Source organism: Esox lucius, chromosome 11 (genome assembly GCF_011004845.1).
Source record: "Esox lucius isolate fEsoLuc1 chromosome 11, fEsoLuc1.pri, whole genome shotgun sequence".
Classification (NCBI taxonomy): Eukaryota; Metazoa; Chordata; class Actinopteri; order Esociformes; family Esocidae; genus Esox; species Esox lucius.
This window is the reverse complement of record NC_047579.1, coordinates 10,866,281-10,886,250: the sequence shown is the minus strand read 5'-3', so window position 1 is coordinate 10,886,250 and position 19,970 is coordinate 10,866,281. Positions and strand designations below refer to the sequence as shown.

Here is a 19,970-nt window from a genome sequence, read left to right as displayed (position 1 = left end):
TTTTTCGCTGATCGTATTAGTCCATTACTAAATACGCAAAAATCATAATTCCTAATTTGTCATACATTTTTGATAGCTTCTGAATAATTACGTAAATACATTTACGCCCAACCTACTGCCTGATATTTAGAGTATGTTTTATTGATAAAAGTGAAGCGTGTCAGTATCTTTTGCACCGCAATCTTTAGAAAAAGGACAGCATTTTTAATGGTTGGCTAATAATTATTCAGTATACTTTTTTACCAGTATTATTACTGGTAGTAGTTTGCAAATATAATTAAAATAAAAAATAGATGCATAACTAGTAAGCAGTGAGGTGTTTGTGGAAAGGTGTGGATGAAGTTTTTTTTTATGACTTCATAATCACATTCTGGAACTCTAAATACTGAAAGCAAAAAAATAAATCATGCTTGGGGGCCATTAAGTGATGGGTTAGGGTTAAACATACGCATAAAAAGGTTAATGAGAATAAATCAATAATGGCTGTTAACTGAAATGTTGTTGTATGCTAAGAAACTAAGATGAACCACCAGATCCAGGCTTCCTTCTGACATCGGATAAAACAAAGAAAAGTATACAGAGGATGCCGAACAAGTATATGTGGATGAGGCCAAAGATGAGGCAGGATTGTCAGGGCTGATGGGGGAGTTGTTAAACAGCTGTTGGATGTAGTTTTCTGAAGCACCATAGCTCCTGCTGCGGATGACCCAGAGTTAGTACTGTTGGATTGACAAGGAACTGAAACTGGCAGAACAACCTAGATTACATTCCCTGTACCAGCCCTAACTAGGTTCCTAGACTGAGGGCACAAAGGCTGAGGGCCAAAGCCCTGAATAGGGCCCTGCCAGAACACAAAAGAGAGTGCTTAACAGAACACAAACCGCCCCATGGAGGTCCAACAGATGACTGCAGTGCCCAATGATTCTGCACCCAAACCCAACTGGAGGGAAGCCCCTGGCACAGCATTTGCCATGGGGAACAAGTGACCTGCATGCTAAGTTGACTAAACACTGATAAGTGTTTAGTCACGTGACAGAGGCCTTGCTTCAGCAGCTTATCTGGTCGAAAAATCAACATTCCTTACCATGTTCTCTCACTGTTTATGTCTCTCACTCAGGGAACACACTGATCAGCTAAAAAAAAACACTCTTCACGCCCAGAAGAATGAGTGGCTAAGACATCCTACTGTCTGCACCCAATGTCACCATCAAGAGTTGTCTCCTTGTCAACCCATCTGAGCCCATGGTGATGAAGGACCAAGGTACTGCCCACAACTGCATTGTGGATAATGAAAAATATAGGGGAGCCAGACCTGACCTATAAACTAAACCTCTCAAGGACTATGATCTGACACCGTTTATAGATGGCTCCTGTTCCAACTGATCAACGATCCGGGATCAGTCAGTCAGTTATACAACTGTGTCATTACCTTCCCACTACTCTACTTAGACTGCTAAACTTCTACGGCGTCTCATCAGTCTCAAAACTCATGCACCACTTTGAGAAGACAAATCTAGTTGAGAGAGTAGAAACACAAGTAGAAACAGTACGTGGTCCCTCAAATATGATTATTGGACATATTGCTTAATCACGTCTTCTTTTTGTTACAATGCCGTTGATTGGCTAATATAAAAGCGGCACCTATACAACGTGACCAATCTATTATTGGCCATTACAGTAATATAGTGATAGGAATTTGTAAGAAGTTAATGTTTCATATAAGATCTGTTTCAATCATTGTGAAAGCTTTCACCAATCTATCTAAATTACATTCAGTATAAGCCTAGAATAACATGTTCCAATTGAAACAGTTATGTGGTTTTCATTACTGTCCACATGCTTCCTACCTATAACGCTCAATAACAAGATGTTCCAGTATGCAATAACAACTAGAGATAACCAAGAGGAAAAGGACATGTGTGTTATGACTACTGAACGCTGTGCTTCTAAATAAAAACGGGTCCACCCATGGAGAAGGTGTGAGTGGCTGAGTTGAATCCTACATGCAGGCTCGTTCCTGGCTCAGTGGAGATCAACGGCTCTCTCCCTTCTGCAGAAGTGACTTCTAAAACGTCTTTCTGACTCTTGGTGTGGTTCTTTCTCATTAGACAAAATAGACTATATAGAAGTTTGGTGAATTGAACCCAACATTAATTGGTGCCGAAACCCGGGATCCGATACCTGCCCGTCGGGGCGACGGAGGAGCAACAGGTCATTAACACCGTCGACGGCCCCGCCGACCTTCACGGAGGGGGACCACCTAGGTGTTGATCCGCGGCCGTCCCGAGGGACAGTGAAGGATCCCGTCGAACCAGGACCTCACCGGGAGCCGGAAAAACGGTAAAAGTTTTCGTTATCTTTTAGAAAATTGTAGTGAGTCGTGTGGAAACCACTAAGAAACTGTATTCGTGGGTTAGATAAAAAGCGTGTCTGGGATACGTTGTCTAGGTCTGGGACCTGGTGGGGAAATCAGGGATTTCTAGCCAACCTAAACGCTCTCTACGGTCGTGGGTTAGATTAAAAATGTGTCAGGGATACGTTGTCTAGGTCTGGGACCTGGTGGAGAAATCAGGGATTTCCAGCCAACCTAAACGACAGTCGTGGGTTAGATTAAAAACGTGTCAGGGATACGTTGTCTAGGTCTGGGACCTGGTGGGGAATCGGGGATTTCCAACCAACCTAAACGCTGAGATCTGGGATTTTCGTGGAGAGACAGTAAATGGTGGATTCGATAGGATTCACTATAAACAAGATAAGAACCTTTTATTGAATTAAAGTTAAAATTAGAGGGGACGTCCCAGGTAAGTAAATGCAATGTTAGTATTACAAAATGGGGCAATGTAATGAGAAAACGTTAACCACAGATGAAAAATACATGCGCAATAATCACCCGGGTGCCATAACGTATATAGGGGAATGGAAAAAACATTTTGATTTTTCAGGCAACTTTAAATTAGAAGAACTGCAGTTCATTAGGCGAAATTTGCAAAGTAAGGAAATTTTAAGCAAGGGAAGAAGACGGGAAAAAATCCAAGCCCAATTAACGGCAATAGCTGTGTGGATAGAACAAGCAAAGAAGAGGGAACAATGCAGGGAGGAGAAGAAGAAGCGGAAAGCAGAAAAAGCATTGGTGGGGTTGGCCAACATCAAGCCTGATGAAGAAACAGGAAGTAGAGCAACACAACGAGTGCCAGGGCCCCCTCCCCAAGGTGCCGATGGGGCGGGCCCTGGAGAAGAAAAAGAGGATGTTCCAGCCCAACCAACCTCACAGACACCCGTGGGAGAGGAGCAAAAGGAGGGGCGAAAGAGATTAGTCACCAGATACCAGAAAAAGAATAGGAGGGGGAAAGAAGAGTCGGAGGATGAAGAGAGTGGTGAAGAAACGGGGGCACTCTTACCCAAACCCCAAAAGAAAGGGATATATCCATGCCTGACTGAATTGGCAGGGGCCTATCCCTTAGTCCAGGTGGCAAACCCACACTATGGTCTAGATGGTGACATGGATAGAACCATCCAGGTGTTCCGCCCATGGACTGATGCTGAATGCATTGAGGCATGTAAGGGGCTGGGAAACGTGACTGAAGACCCAGAAGCTTGGGGAAACAACCTGAAGCTGCTATGTCAGTCGTATGGACTGAATGGAAGGGAAGTGGAAAAAGCGTGTAAAGCTTCCCTGGGACACAACTGGGCCCGAGTGAGGGGAACCTTCGAGGGGATGGGACCAAACAGACTGCCAACCCCACAAGGTGATCAACTGAATGCGCAAGTAGAAGGCATATGTGCGAGAGCCACCGCCCTCTGGAGACCCAGACCAGACTATGGGAAAATACATAGCACACGTCAGAAAGAGGGGGAAGACCCATACGAATTCAGAACAAGGCTCGAGGAGGTATTCCGAGTCCACAGTGGACTGGTAAACGACGGAGGGGACAATGGGCCTTATCAGGTAAATTTAAGACAACATCTGATGAGCAACATGCGTCCATGTGTCCGGGATTTTATCACTAAACACTGTGTTGGACACCGTACGCTGAATACACCCCAACTACTAGAGTGGGCCTCACATGCCGAACAGGTCCAGAAGAAAAAGGCAGGGAAGGGTGGGGTCATGGCAGTGGCCTCAGCCCTAGCCGCGCTAACCGCTGAAGAAGGGGAAGAAGGGGAAGTGTATTATCAACAGAGACAAAAGAGGGATCGAGGCCCGGGGAACCAAAGAGGAGACAATAAAGGAGAGGGACAACAACGAGATGACAGATGCTATAACTGTGGAAAAAGGGGACATTACGCAAGGGATTGCACAGAACCGCTGAGACCACGAAGACAAAACCGGAGTAAGGGTCGGGATGGACGGGAAGAGAGGCGATCCCCGCATGAACAGGGACGCGAAACCCCGTACAACCCTGACTACCAGGACTGACGCCAGGATGTAGAGGAAAACAGGGGAGATGCCTCGCAACATCAAGAGGGACCACTAGAAATTTTAGATTTAACCCAAATAGGTATGGCACATAGTGATGATAAACCCTATTATACATTAACAATAGGGCCTCAAGAGACCCCTGTTAAATTCCTCTGTGATTCGGGCGCAGACAGGTCTGTACTCAGGGATAAGGTCCCAGGAATAACACCAGGAAATAAATTGATCACAGTTATAGCCGCAGGTGGCCAACATTCAGTACTACGATACTCAAAGGAAACCACATTCGTGGATGAGGACGGAGAAAGACATGAAGGGATATTTGTACTGAGCCCCCAGTGTCCAGTAAACCTCCTGGGGCGAGACCTGATGACAAAGATGAAAATATGCCTCATTGTGACCGAACAGGGGATGGTACCAAGAAAGGAGGGACAGCTGGATGACATTCTCCTATTGGAGGGATCAGGAACGCCCACAAAATTTTATACACTGGACCTGGTAGAACAGGGACCTGGGTCGGTCACCACCGCCCTGAAAGAACGGACCAAAGACAACCCAGGGGAAGAACAGAACGAATGGCCCTTACATGTCACCATTCGTTTTGGGGACCAGTATGATGACCAAGAACATTTCAAACAACGATTTCTCCGATCTCCACCACAAAAGGTTCAACTGAGATATCTATACTCAACCCAAAAGGGAGCAACATGGGCGTCAGCTAACTTGAGTAGAGAAATGGACGCACTGAGGAGAATGCCATTTGGAAATGTGCCCCATGTGTCACTCAAGAAGACATACAATCTCACCTGGAAAGATGTCGGACTCGTGGCGGGAAGAGCTGAACAAATTCCGGAAACCTGCTGGAAATCCATGGGGCCCAGGCAACAAATAACCGACACCCCAGGGGGTTGGATAAAACGGATTGTTCTGAATTGGACTACGACAGCTACCACAACAAGCCACATAATGGAATGACAAAGTCCTTGTATCTTATATTCAGCTGAAGATTTTCCTGGGGTCCCTACCACGCTGTGGGCCAAGTCTAAAACTGATGTGGGACTAATGACAACGGCCAAACCAGTAGAAATAACACCCAAATCATCTTACAGACCTAGGATACGGCAATACCCCCTGAAGCCAGATGCAATTGCAGGAATCGCACCAGTAATCTCGGACATGGCAAAAGCTACTGTACTGGTGGAAGACCCAACATGTGAATGCAATACACCCATTTTCCCAGTAAAAAAAGCAGATTCAGGAGCATGGAGGCTGGTGCAAGACCTGAGAGGTGTGAATGCAGCAGTAAAATCAAGAGCCCCGTGCGTCCCCGACCCACATACATTGTTAAACAGTTTGAAACCCCACCAAAAGTTTTTCACCGTGGTGGATTTGAGTAACGCTTTCTTCTCCATTCCATTGCATCCTGATGCCAGACATTGGTTTGGTTTCACCTTTAATGGGAAGAAATACACCTACACCCGACTTCCCCAAGGCTACTGTGAAAGCCCTACTATCTTCAGCCAAGAAATTGAAGCATGTTTGAGTTTACATGATACCAAACCAACCTCCCAGATCCTAGTTTATGTCGATGATATACTACTAGCCAGTCCATCAGAACAGGAGAACAAGGAAGAAGCCATCAAGCTATTAAAGCATTTAGCCAACACGGGAAATAAAGCCTCACTGAAGAAAGTGCAGTTTTGTCAAGAGGAAGTGGTATTTTTAGGACATCAAATCTCACACAAAGGGAAACAACTCACAAATGCCCGGAAAGTGGCCGTGCAGAATTGCCCAAAGCCAAACACCAAGAAACACATGATGGCCTTTTTGGGACTGACCAATTACTGCCGCTCATGGATTCCAAACTATGCGAAGATCACCCAACCATTACTGGAACTCATCTACACCACAGAAATGGCAATGAAAGATAACATCATCTGGAATCCAGAAGGCACCGAAGCTTTCGAAATATTGAAGAACCAGATAGCATCGGCAGGAGTACTGGCCGTACCGGACTATGCAAAATTGTTCATCCAAACAGTGGACTATAAAGGCAAGTTCATGACTTCGGTCCTGCTCCAATCATTCGGCACAAAACTAAGACCTGTAGCTTTCTACTCCAAAAGACTGGATCCAGTGGCGGCAGCCTTACCACCCTGTGTAGGCGCAGTTTGTGCTGCGGCCTTGGCAATCCAAGCCTCAGCCGAAGTGGTGTTATTCCACCCACTTACTCTCCGAGTCCCTCATGCCGTCGATATGTTAATAACGTGCACCAAGATGTCATTCATGTCACCGGCTCGACACTTGGCAGTATCAGCTATACTGTTGTCACAACCACATCTGACTATTGAGCGATGCACTACTTTGAACCCGGCCACCCTTTTACCGACAGCTGAAGATGGAGACCCGCATGAGTGCATGGAACGAACTGAGAAGTGCTGCAAGCCGAGACCAGATTTGAAAGATGTAGCCCTGCCTGGAGCAGACCAGGTTTTTGTGGATGGGTCTGCGTCCAAATCAGCAACGGGAAAGAACCAAGTGGGATATGCAGTAGTTACACTAGAAAAGACGCTAAAGGCTGAACGACTACCATCAAATCTCTCGGCACAGGCAGCAGAGATAATTGCATTAACGGAAGCATGCATCTTATATGCAGGAAAAGAGGTATCGATCTACACTGACAGCCAGTATGCCCATTCAACCATACACGTCTACGCTGCACAGTGGGCAAGAAGAGGCATGACCACCTCCACTGGCAGACCCGTGGAACATGCGGAGTTACTCATAAAGCTGTTAGTAACTATACAGCTTCCAAGAGCATTGGCCGTGGTAAAATGTAAGGCACACACGAAGGGGACAGATGATGTAAGCAAGGGGAATGCATTGGCCGACGCTGCAGCGAAATTGGCAGCCCTGACACACCCGATCATGATCAGCATGGTGGGACAACACACCACTGGAGAACATTGGCTGGTAGGACGGCAGATGGGGAGGGGTGATTCAGGTGTGGTCTACATGACTGAACCCACACAAGCCAGTGACCGTGGGCTGCATAGACCTTTACCTTAGACCGGACGTCTCAGGGAAGGACCCATGGTTCCCCATTACGGTATGTATAACCACCACCAAAATAGAGGCCATGGTACGGTCCAGCGATCCATATCTGAAACCCGAGATAAAACAACAGATGAAGGTTGAGAAAACTTCCGGGGGAACTGAGTCAATTAAGAATGAGGGAAAAGACCTATTCGGAAACTGGCTAGACCAAGAAACCGACCCCGAGCATCCTTTTTCCTCAAATGTGTGGTACAGGTACGCCACCTGGGTAGCCCGACAGACCCATAAGGACCGGTGTTATGTGTGCTCGTACATTCCACAGTCAGTAGCACAACCCAGAGTATTTGCTACCCCTATGGTGGATGCCGAGGCTAAATTGGTAATAAAAGCAGTGCTGCGGTCAGACAACACCACCACAAAATACCCATTAATAACTATGCCAGAACAAGTTGTCAGCCTCCATGCAACCATGAATACTAGAAACCTTGTGATCTGTAACAACCACTCTCATTGCCATGCCCAGTGTGTGAATTTCACCGGCCCGAATCTCGGAATGGGAGGGATTCCAGAACAAGAGTGTGCGACCATAACCCAAGCCCAAACAGACGTAGAAACCCAGATGTTGGATCAAGTATGGTGGATGTGCGGATGGAAAGTGCATGCCGCCGTGCCAAGGAACGGATCTGGGATGTGTGCCCCAGTAACAGTATCAGACCATACCTACATCCTCTACCAAGAACCAGACATTCCTAAGAAACATACTAGGAAACGCCGGAGCCTGACTTTCATCCCTCATGATTCGATATGGGGATCAGATGTACCACCGGAATTCAAACACCACACGACGGGAGCTAAAATAATTCTAGCCCTTTTTCCATGGGCAGGCACAGCAAAGAATGCACTCAGGTTGGAAACTGTGGATTATCGCCTTCAAGCTTTCATCAATGCAACAGTCATGGGACTGAAAGGTGTGCAGAAGGAACTAGTGGCACTTCGACTAACCACCCTCCAGAATCGATTGGCCCTGGACATGTTAATGGCCAAGGAGGGTGGGGTCTGTGCCATGATAGGGGAGACGTGCTGCACTTACATACCGGCAGAAAGTAATTCCACCCTTGCTGAAGCTCTAGCCACAATGACCAACCTGCAAGCGGCAATGAATGCTGACTACCACCCTCCTGAGGGTTGGTTGGACTGGTTCACGTCAGGGTCATGGGCTATGGTATTGTTAAAATGTGTGGCCCCGTTAGGGATTATGCTGGTTGTTTGTATGTTTGTTTTCTGCTGTTGTATTCCCATCATTCAAGTTATGGTTAAGCGCACTATGACTGGGGCTATGGTCCAGTATGCAGAGATACATTACCAACAACTCAATGGACAAGTAATGTGTGACAGACCGTATGACGATGTTTAGACTGTGTAAATAATGTAAATAACCAGACGGTGCCTGACCAAAATTAGGGTGGTCGCTCCTTCCGAGGGCCGGAGGAGGAATTTTTGCCCATATGCTTTCGGGTTTTCGCCTCCCCCAGAGTGCTGTCTGGTGCATTTCTATCCTGTTTTCCTTTTATGAAGGTTGCACTGAAAACCTTAACCCGGAGAGGTGCATCATCTGATTTCAATGGGAACAACAGGAGGGAAATGTAAGAAGTTAATGTTTCATATAAGATCTGTTTCAATCATTGTGAAAGCTTTCACCAATCTATCTAAATTACATTCAGTATAAGCCTAGAATAACATGTTCCAATTGAAACAGTTATGTGGTTTTCATTACTGTCCACATGCTTCCTACCTATAACGCTCAATAACAAGATGTTCCAGTATGCAATAACAACTAGAGATAACCAAGAGGAAAAGGACATGTGTGTTATGACTACTGAACGCTGTGCTTCTAAATAAAAACGGGTCCACCCATGGAGAAGGTGTGAGTGGCTGAGTTGAATCCTACATGCAGGCTCGTTCCTGGCTCAGTGGAGATCAACGGCTCTCTCCCTTCTGCAGAAGTGACTTCTAAAACGTCTTTCTGACTCTTGGTGTGGTTCTTTCTCATTAGACAAAATAGACTATATAGAAGTTTGGTGAATTGAACCCAACAGAATTTGAGGATTTTTTGTGATTTGGCTCACAGTTCAATTAAACGAGATCTTCTTTTGGCTCTCAAAACTGCTCTTCGTTCAGTATTTTTCTTAAATAAACACTTTACTGCAATATAATTATACAAATTTTTCTAAGCAGCCCAAATTATCTAACAGCCATAATAATGTACTGGCCTTAGTAAAGCTGTGGAAAATAACACTTTTATTTACTTATTTATCTTTCACTGAAATGTATGCATTTTAATCCTATCAGGTTCCATGCATCAAAAAAATAAGTGCAAATTCTTGTTAACAATGCAATGACTTCATTTTGCTGAAACATTTTTAATATTGAAATAATAGTAGAACAGATCACAATAGAATACAATAAAAAAATATTGCACATTAATAATGTAAAATGGTTAAAGGAAACATTGACTGAATAATATTATTATTACCAGATCAACATGGCAGTTCTAATCATTAGCTGAAATATAAACATGTCTCAGTGTTCAGCAAGCCTATTCTCATTCAGTGTCACAAAGTAGTTGGATAAGGAGATCCTTCTTCTGGGAAGATTAGTTAAAAAAAATCAGTTGTCTCACTTTTGCAAGGCTGATTCTGTTCCTCCTTTTGGTTATAATTTGTCCCGTTTTAGTAAACATTCTCTCAAATGTAACTGATGTTGCCACAGTACACAATCTGTGGGTCACAATCTGTGACCCTGAATAGGCTGGTGTAAACCAAAGCCCGACTTTACCACCACTCAGGGGCAAAAAAGGATTTGTTCAGGATAGAGGCTATACTGACACCCAGCCAATGTCCAGCTCTGTGGTGTAGTGGTTAATGACAGTCTTTCACGTGGGCGTCCTGTGTTTGAATCTCAAGATGGCAAAATGTTCTATTGCGGGCCGGCTGAACCAGTTTGCCTGGTTTCTTGTTTTTATAAAGGCTATATAACAAACTAAACACATATTAACAAATTGTGTATATTACAAAATGGTAATATAAAAATAAGTTTATATGTACATTTATGAATATCCTTTCAAATTCCGTCATTGGCCAATTACAACATCGGTAAAGGGTTGTCTTACTTACTGGGTTCACGATTCAGGCTATTGCTTTGGAATTATATTTTTGTTCAACATGTTTTTAACAGCTCAAAATATTGGACACATGCGGAATAGAAATGGTTCTCCCCTGACTACCGGTTGCATACATTTTGTTCATGGATCAAAAATTGACAGAATCTAACATATGGGACCTTTCCCCATCTGGTAATTGACTTCATAGACAAGACTGAGAAGAAGGCAAAGAAAGATTATTGCCTAGTGGTGATTGACAGGTTCTCGAGATGGATGGAAGCATTTGGTTCCTCGCACTGTGTAGCTAAAACAGTGGCGAAATGCCTGGCCCAAGGATATTTCCAGAGGTTTGGTATGTGCACAACACTATCCTTAGACAATGGTACACATTTCACTGCAGATCAAATTCAGAACAGGTGTACTGCATTGGGCATCAATCCAAATATTTCTTGCATATATCACACAAAGTGCAGAAGTTGTGGAAAGGGCCAATATGAACCTGAAAACCACTCTAAAGTAGTTAGAGCATGCAAAGAGACAGGGCTGAATTAGTTAGATTTTTTACCATTAGCCTTAATGAATTAGCCTTAATGAATACAAGAGCCTCAGTAAACAGAGGTACAGGCCTGACACCTCATACACTTACAGGTAGACAGAGCAATGACAGTCCCAATGACTAGTGCTTCAGGTGTGCAGGATTTAGAAAAGTTTGACCAAGAACTAGGTGATTACCTGCAATTACTACATGTGCTATGTTATGGAAATTTTGAACTAAGGTACATTTGAGAAATGTCTGTCTTTCCATTGACTGGTATGTAAATCTGTACTTTGATTGTGACACACATGTCTGTATAATATCAGAGGATTATTAGGTATTTGGGCCATGTCCTCCTGCCTAGAAGAAGGATGTATTCTTTGTCGTCATATACATGTATGAATGAGTTACTAGTTAAAGATGCAGAGAGGGGTCTGGTGTTTGAATAGGAGACATCCTTGACGGCACGGGTGGATTAGAGGGGTACTCGTAAATCTGTATAACCCTTTAGTGTCTCTGTTGACTATCCAGACATTGTGTCTCCTCAGGAGTTGAGAAGGATAAGGTGGGGGGACAGCCCGCCCTTTGGGTAAACTCTTGTGACAAGACCGATGGCAGCATCTTACCACACCCCTTTTTCTATGTAATAAATACGGATTGTTCATGTATGGAGTTAGAGACACCTCAGACGATTATGTGTGTGTAAGCGGTTGACGTGTCTCTCATAAAAGTCTCTGTGCATAATAATTAATAAAACGGTTATAATGTACAAAGAGAACTTTGTCTCTGTGTCCCTTACTCCGAGTGTCGATACATTGGAATTTCCATCACAGCTATGAGACATTCACTCACAGGTAAGGCAGACCCAAGGACCACCACACAAGGACTATCCAACCCTGATCAACCTGTGATGAATATTTTTGCCACTGGGTGATGAAGTCCACGTCCAAGTTTACAAGAGGAAATGGAAAGCCCAGGTGGCACAGAACAGCACGATGATGGTTGACGAGTACCATCCTACTCATAGAAGGTATAAGCTGCACAACTCTCAAGGCCAAGACAGGTTCAGATCAAACCCCCTTCTGATAAAAAGTATTCGTTTAAAAAGAGAATTATACAAGGGAACACCGTGGAAGCCATTTGGTTTCAATTTAACCAGGCAGGTAGAGCTGACAAAGGTGTGAGAACAATTCGTAACAGTAACCATCAGTAATTGGCACCCCAACAAAACCTTATTCACAGTAATACCAACGCCATGAGTCAGAAAGACCTATATCTATAGCCAAGGCAGAACCCCTTACTAAGGATGATATTTAATGTGCTATTATAGCTAATAAGTAAGAACAGCCTATTTAGCCCTTTCAATAGTATGGGATGGGAGGCCATGGCCCTACCTGTTGTCATGGCGTCAAATAATGGGCAACCAGATAAACTAATAAAAGACAATGTTGACAATCAATGACCAAGACCCATGACTCCTTCCTACCTTTGTTCAGTAGAAACGTCTCCCTCTCTGAACCCAACAGGGTGATGCATAGACTTGTCACTCTTCATGGACACACAGCTGGGATCCGGGGAGGCTGGTCTCTCCTGCTGAATTGGGCTTTAAAAGAACAGAGACAACATCACTTATCTAAGCTGAACCCTGATGGGGAAACACCATTCTTTAAATTTTAATCTTACATGTTGGCTTTGCTTTCATCGTCCACACAGAGCCTCCTTTTAGAGGCAGGGTCCCTCTCCTTGATCTCCCCAGACTGACTCATTTTAGAGTCAGAGCCCTTCTCTCTCTCCTCAGAAAGACTCATTTTAGAGGCATAGAACCTCTCCTCCACTCTCTACTTTGACCTGTAAACACATCATGGAAACACACTTCTTGGATCAAGACTGAAGACTACAGAGACAAATAATATCTGAATCAGACACAAACTGAATGTAATGACACATTACTTTGTGTAAACACACACCCATCAAAAACAAGAACAGAACTCCTGTTTCATCTTCCATATTTTACTAATAAACATTTTACAGAGACCCAATAATTCACTTATAAAACATACATAGGCACTCATTTAGGTGCTATGCCAGTAAGTTACGTAATGCTCTATTATGTTGTATTAGTGTCTTTCTGTCTCTATTTGCAAATATACAGTGGATATAAAAAGTCTACACACACCTGTCAGGTTGTTGTGATGTAAAAGAATGAGACAAAGATAAATCATGTCAGAACCTTTTCCACTTTTAATGTGACCTATAATGTGAACAATAAAAATAAATGGAAAATGAAATATTCGAGGGGGCAACATGAAAAATAAAAACCTTACAATAACCTGGTTGCATAAGTGTGCACACCCTCTTATAACTGGGGATGTGGCTGTGTTCAGAATTAACCAATCACATTCAAACTCATGTTAAATATAAGTCATTACACACCTGTCATCAAGTCACTCTGATTAATCACAAATAAAGTTCAGCTGTTCTAGTAGGATTTTCCTGACATTTTCTTAGTTGCATCTCAGAGCAAAAGCCATGGTCTGCAGAGAGCTTCCAAAGCATCAGAGGGATCTCATTGTTGAAAGATACCAGTCAGGAGAAGGGTACAAAATAATTTCCAAAGCATTAGATATACCATGGAACACAGTGAAGACAGTCATCATCAAGTGGAGAAAATATGGCACAACAGTGACATTACTAAGAACTGGACGTCCCTCCAAAATTGGTGAAAAGACGAGAAATTTTTTTGTCAGGAATGCTTCCAAGAGGCCTTTTTATATCTATAAGTAGATGTCGGAAGTAGCTTAATATACAGTTTTTTCCCCACCATATTTCTTTAGTAAAGTACAATATGCCAGAGTAGACCCAAACGAAAATATAGATCAAGTATATGATAGCCCGTGAAGTACGTTTCGGTTGTTAACCAGGCAATAGGTTCCAGGTTCAACCATCGTTTCATTAATATATTTAATAATAAAATGGTGTTTGAACAGAACATGTAATATGTTTCATGTTAATTTCTTTCTTATTAAGTAATAAGTAAAAATCAAACACTTAAATTACAGATCATAATTGCGTGCTGATCAAACACTGTCTGCAGTATCAGTAAAAACTCACTCTGCTGCATTCCATTCAGTTTATTAGGTTAAGTCATGAACAACATCACCAGTCTATGAATGAGGAAATACAGTTGTTTTTGTTACTCAGCATTCCCTGAAGAATTGAACTCTTGTACTCTCTGTTCATGTGCTTTTGGCTTTAGTATTATTGCTACATATATTTTATTTTCTATAAACAATTATAGAAAAACAATCACTTGAATTCTTCATTGTATTAGTTGTGCTAAAGGAATGCATTGAGGATAAAAGATTCCGATACAGGAGGACCATCAATTACCTCTGGAACCTACAGATCTTTTATCCCCCTCATTACAACATCATTACTACTAGAACCTATAGGTCTTTAACCCTCCTCAGTACCACATCATTACCACTGGAACCTAAAGGTTATTAATACTCCTCAGTACCACATCATTACTATTGGAACCTATAGGTCTTTAATCCTCCTCAGTACCACATCATTACTACTAGAACCAATAGGTCTTTAATCCTCCTCAGTACCACATCATTACTACTGGAACCTATAGGTCTTTAATCCTCCTCAGTACCACATCATTACTACTGGAACTTATAGGTCTTTAATCCTCCTCAGTACCACATAATTACCACTGGAACCTATAGGTCTTTAATCCTCCTCAGTACCACAAAATTACTACTGGAACCTATAGGTCTTTAATCCTCTTCAGTACCACATCATTGCTACTGGAACCTATAGGTCTTTAATCCTCCTCAGAACCACATCATTGCTACTGGAACCTATAGGTCTTTAATCCTCCTCAGTACCACATCATTACTACTGGAACCTATAGGTCTTTAATCCTCCTCAGTACCACATCATTACTACTGGAACCTATAGGTCTTTAATCCTCCTCAGTACCACATTATTACTACTGGAACCTATAGGTCTTTAATCCTCCTCAGTACCACATCATTACTACTGGAACCTATAGGTCTTTAATCCTCCTCAGTACCACATCATTACTACTGGAACCTATAGGTCTTTAATCCTCCTCAGTACCACATCATTACTTCAGTCGATTGACTCTGTGATATTAATGTCCATAAACATGAATTTCTGGTACTCACCATGAAGTAGGTAGTTTCCCTGTTCACCTGCTCTGTGTGTTGCTGTGTGTTCCCTCCTGTCCCTCTGATATCTGTATCTGACAGTAATCATGTACAGTCATGTGACAGACAGGAACACTGTTTGTACCTGGTTGGACCAGTTGTTCTAGTTGGTCACATTCGGATGAGAACTCACTTTGTCACACCCTCTGGTGGGTAAAAGTAAATGTAAATTTGATATTTGACCAAATAATGAACTGGCCTTTGTTTATGGTTCACATCTCTAAAAGAGATCTTCCTGTAACCTGGGTCAGTGAGCAAGTAATTAACAGATCATAGCCTAAAAGATTAAATAACATGTTCACACCATTGTGTATTTCAAAGTTTTTGCAATGGGACAACATACAGTGGGGAGACCAAGTATTTGATACACAGCCGACATGTAGAAGTCTGTCATTTTTATCATAGGTACTCTTCAACTGTGAGTGACGGAATCTAAAAAAAAAATCCAGAAAATCACATTGTATATTTTTAAGTAATTAATTAGCATTTTATTGCATGACATAAGTATTTGATACATCAGAAAGCAAAACTCAATATTTGGTACAGATACCTTTGTTTGCAATTACAGAGATCATACGTTTCCTGTAGTTCTTGACCAGGTTTGCACACACTGCAGCAGGGATTTTGGCCCACTCCTCCATACAGACCTCCTCCAGATCCTTCAGGTTTCGGGGCTGTCGCTGGGCAATACAGATTTTCAGCTCCCTCCAAAGATTTTCTATTGGGTTCAGGTCTGGAGACCACTCCAGGACCTTGAGATGATTCTTACGGAGCCACTCCTTAGTTGCCCTGTCTGTGTGTCGTTGTCATGCTAGAAGACCCAGCCATGACCCATCTTCAATGCTCTTACTGAGGGAAGGAGGTTGTTGGCCAAGATCTCATGATGCATGGCCCCATCCATCTCCCCTCAATACGGTGCAGTCGTCCTGTCCCCTTTGCAGAAAAACATCCCCAAAGAATGATGTTTCCACCTCCATGCTTCACCTCCAGGCTGTGGTTGCTGCTTCATCGAAAGTTGATCGTGAACAGATCAAGAAACTGACAGACTGCATGGATGGAAGGCTCATAGCAGTTATTGGACACTGAATATTTTTGAAAGGCCAGACATTTTATTTTATTTTCATTTTGTTACTTTTTTGTTGCACTTAATCTATACATTTAGAATAAACAAGTGAGTTGGAGAAATTAATTTTGTTGCCTTATTATTGTGCTTACTAATGGTTGCCTAATAATTGTGCAAACTTATGTATTCCCCTGAGAAAGATACTTTTTCTAAAACATTCAGGTTTTAGGTTTAATTATATTTTGGATTGACTGAGAGCATTGTGTTTTTTCAACAATAAAATAAACCATGTGGAGTAAGATTTGTCTAATAAGTGTCAAATTTTTGCTAATATTTGATTATGTGAATGGGGAGCAGGTATGTTAAATTTGGTGTTATCGCTCTCACACTCCCTCATACTGGTCACTGGAAGTTCAACATGGCACCTCATGGTAAAGAACTCTCTGAAGATCAGAAAAAAAGAATTGTTGCCCAACATAAAGATGGCCTAGGCTATACGAAGATTGCCAAGACCCTGAAACTGAGCTGCAGCACGGTGGCCAAGACCATACAGCAGTTTAACAGAACAGGTTCCGCTCTGAACAGGCCTTGCCATGGTCGACCAAAGAAGTTGAGTGCACGTGTCCAGCATCATATCCAGAGGTTGTCTTTGGGAAATAGGCGTATGAGTGCTGACAGAATTGTTGCAGAGGTTGACGGGGTGGGGGGGTCAGCCTCAGACCATACACTGCACACTGCATCAAATTGGTCGGCATGGCTGTTGTCCCAGAAGGAAGCCTCTTCTAAAGATGATGCACAATAATTTGTTTTGATGAAGACAAGCAGACTAAGTACATGGATTACTGGAAACATGTCCTGTGATATATTGAGACCAAGAAAAACATATTTGGTTCAGGTTGTGTCAAGCGTGTGGTGGCAACCAGGTGAGGAGTACAAAGAGAAGTGTGTCTTGCCTACAGTCAAGCATGGTGGTGGTAGTGTCATGGTCTGGGGCTGCATGAGTGCTGCAGGCACTGGGGAGCTACAGTTCATTGAGGGAACCATGAATGCCAACATGTACGGTGACATACTGAAGTAGAGCATGATCCCCTCCCTTCGGAGACTGGGCCGCAGGGCAGTATTCCAACATGATAACGACCCCAAACACACATCCAAGACGACCATTGGCTTGCTAAAGAAGCTTTGGGTAAACGTGATGGACTGTCTCCAGACCTAAACAATATTGAGCATCTGTGGGGCATCCTCAAATGGAAGGTGGAGGAGCGCAAGGTCTCTAACATCCACCAGCTCCATGATGTCGTCATGGAGGAGTGGAAGAGGACTCCATTGGCAACTTGTGAAGCTCTGGTAAACTCCATGCCCATGAGGGTTAAGGCAGTGCTGGAAAAGAATTGTGGCCACACAAAATATTGACACTTTGGGCCCAATTTTGACATTTTCACTTAGGGGTGTACTCACTTTTGCTGTCAGTGGTTTAGACATTAATGGCTGTGTGTTGTTTTATTTTGAGGGGACAGCAAATTTACACTCATACAAGCTGTACACTCACTACTTTACATTGTAGCAAAGTGTCATTTCCTCAGTGTTGTCACATGAAAAGATATAATCAAATATTTGCAAAAATGTGAGGGGTGCACTCACTTTTGTGAGATACTGTATATATATATATATATATATATATATATATATATATATATATATATATATATATATATATATATATACACTGAACAAAATTATAAATGCAACACTTTTGTTTTTGCCCCCTTTTATCATGAGCTGAACTCAAAGATCTAAGACTTTCTCTATGTACACAAAAGGCATATTTCTCTCAAATATTGTCCACAAATCTGTCTAAATCTGTGTTATGATTATTGGTGTCACCATGGATGTAGCACAAAATTCTGGGCCCTGTACATAGGCGGTCTCTGAGGGCCCCTCCCCACTTTATTCAAGATTCAAACATTTTTGAGGGCCCCTCTACACATTAGGGCCCTATATACTTAGTACCCCTTTTCCCTCCAGTCCAACGCCCCTGGGTGTCACGATGCAGGTGTAGTGGAGTGTGTAGAAGAAATTTCGAGTCAAACGCAGGGAGGCGATAAACAAAACTTGTATTCTTAACAATCAAAATCAAAGGCACACTATAACACTGTGCACAAGCGCTCAAACAATAATGTAAGACATAGATCAATACCACACAAAGACACCCAGAAACACAGGAACTAATATAGGCAACCTAATGACGGAATGGACACCAGGTGTATGCAATAACAAGACATGACAGTGCTGTGGGAGGAGGAGCGGCGTGACTAGAAGGCCAGCAATGACGCACGCCGAATACCACGTCGGGAGGAATGGCGCGCGTCTTCTTTACAATTGCACAGGTGTGCTTTAGGCTGGCCACAATAAAAGGCCACTCTATAATGTGCAGTTTCACTGTATTGGGGGGGCCCGGGGGGGTCCGAAAACCAGTCAGAATCTGGTGTGATCGCCATTTGCCTCACGCAGTGCAACACATCTCCTTTGTATAGAGTTGATCAGGTTGTTGATTGTGGCCTGTGGAATTTTGGTCCACTCCTCTTCAATGGCTGTGTGAAGTTGCTGGATATTGGCAGGACCTGGAACATGCGGTCGTATACACTGATTCAGTGCGTCCCAAACATGCTCAATGGGTGACATTTCCGGTGAGTATGCTGGCCATGCAAGAACTGGGATGTTTTCAGCTTCCAGGAATTGTGTACAGATCCTTGCAACATGGGGCTGTGCATTATCATGCTGCAACATGAGGTGATGGTTGTGGATGAATGGCACAACAATGGGCCTCAGGATCTCGTCACGGTATCTCTTGGCATTCAAAATGGCATCAATAAAATGCACCTGTGTTCGTTGTCCATAACACACGCCTGCCCATACCATAACCCCACCGCCACCATGGGCCACTCGATCCACAACATTGACATCAGCAAACCACTCACTTTGATGGTCATTTCATCAATCAGAACTCTTAAAGGAGGAAGTACAGCAGCTGTCCGTGTGGCTGGTCTCAGACGATCTTGGAGGTGAAGATGCTGGATGTGGAGGCCCTGGGCTGGTGTGGTTACACGTGGTCTGCGGTTGTGAGGCCGGTTGGATGTACTGCCAAATTCTCTGAAACACCTTTGGAGACGGCTTATGGTAGAGAAATTAACATTAAATTCACAGGCAACAGCTCTGGGGGACATTCCTGTAGTCACCATGCCAATTACACGCTCCCTAAAAACATGCATATTCTGTGGCTTTGTGCTGTGTGATGAAACTGCACATTTTAGAGTGACCTTTTAGTGGCCAGCCTAAGGCTCACCTGTGCAATAATCATGCTGTCTGATTAGCATCTTGATATGCCACACCTGTGAGGTGGATGGATTATCTCGCCAAAGGAGAAGTGCTCATTAACAAAAAGAAATGACAGTTTTGTGAACAATATTTGAGAGAAATAGGCCTTTTGTGTACATTGA

At 43.2% G+C, this 19,970-nt stretch overlaps 1 protein-coding gene across 1 annotated transcript in view; it reads right to left on the bottom strand.

Annotated features, from left to right (window-relative positions):
* Positions 1-15,464, bottom strand: part of LOC105008547 (protein NLRC3-like) — a 39,018-nt gene extending 23,554 nt beyond the window's left edge. The window contains exons 1-3 of the mRNA XM_034295550.1: positions 15,369-15,464; positions 12,853-13,017; positions 12,656-12,772 (exon numbers count right to left, since the gene is read on the bottom strand). Coding sequence (XP_034151441.1) covers positions 12,656-12,772; positions 12,853-12,977 — 242 coding nt within the window. The 5' untranslated portion in view covers positions 12,978-13,017; positions 15,369-15,464. The remainder of the gene's footprint in view (positions 1-12,655; positions 12,773-12,852; positions 13,018-15,368) is intronic.
* Between the last annotated feature and the right edge of the window lie 4,506 nt (positions 15,465-19,970).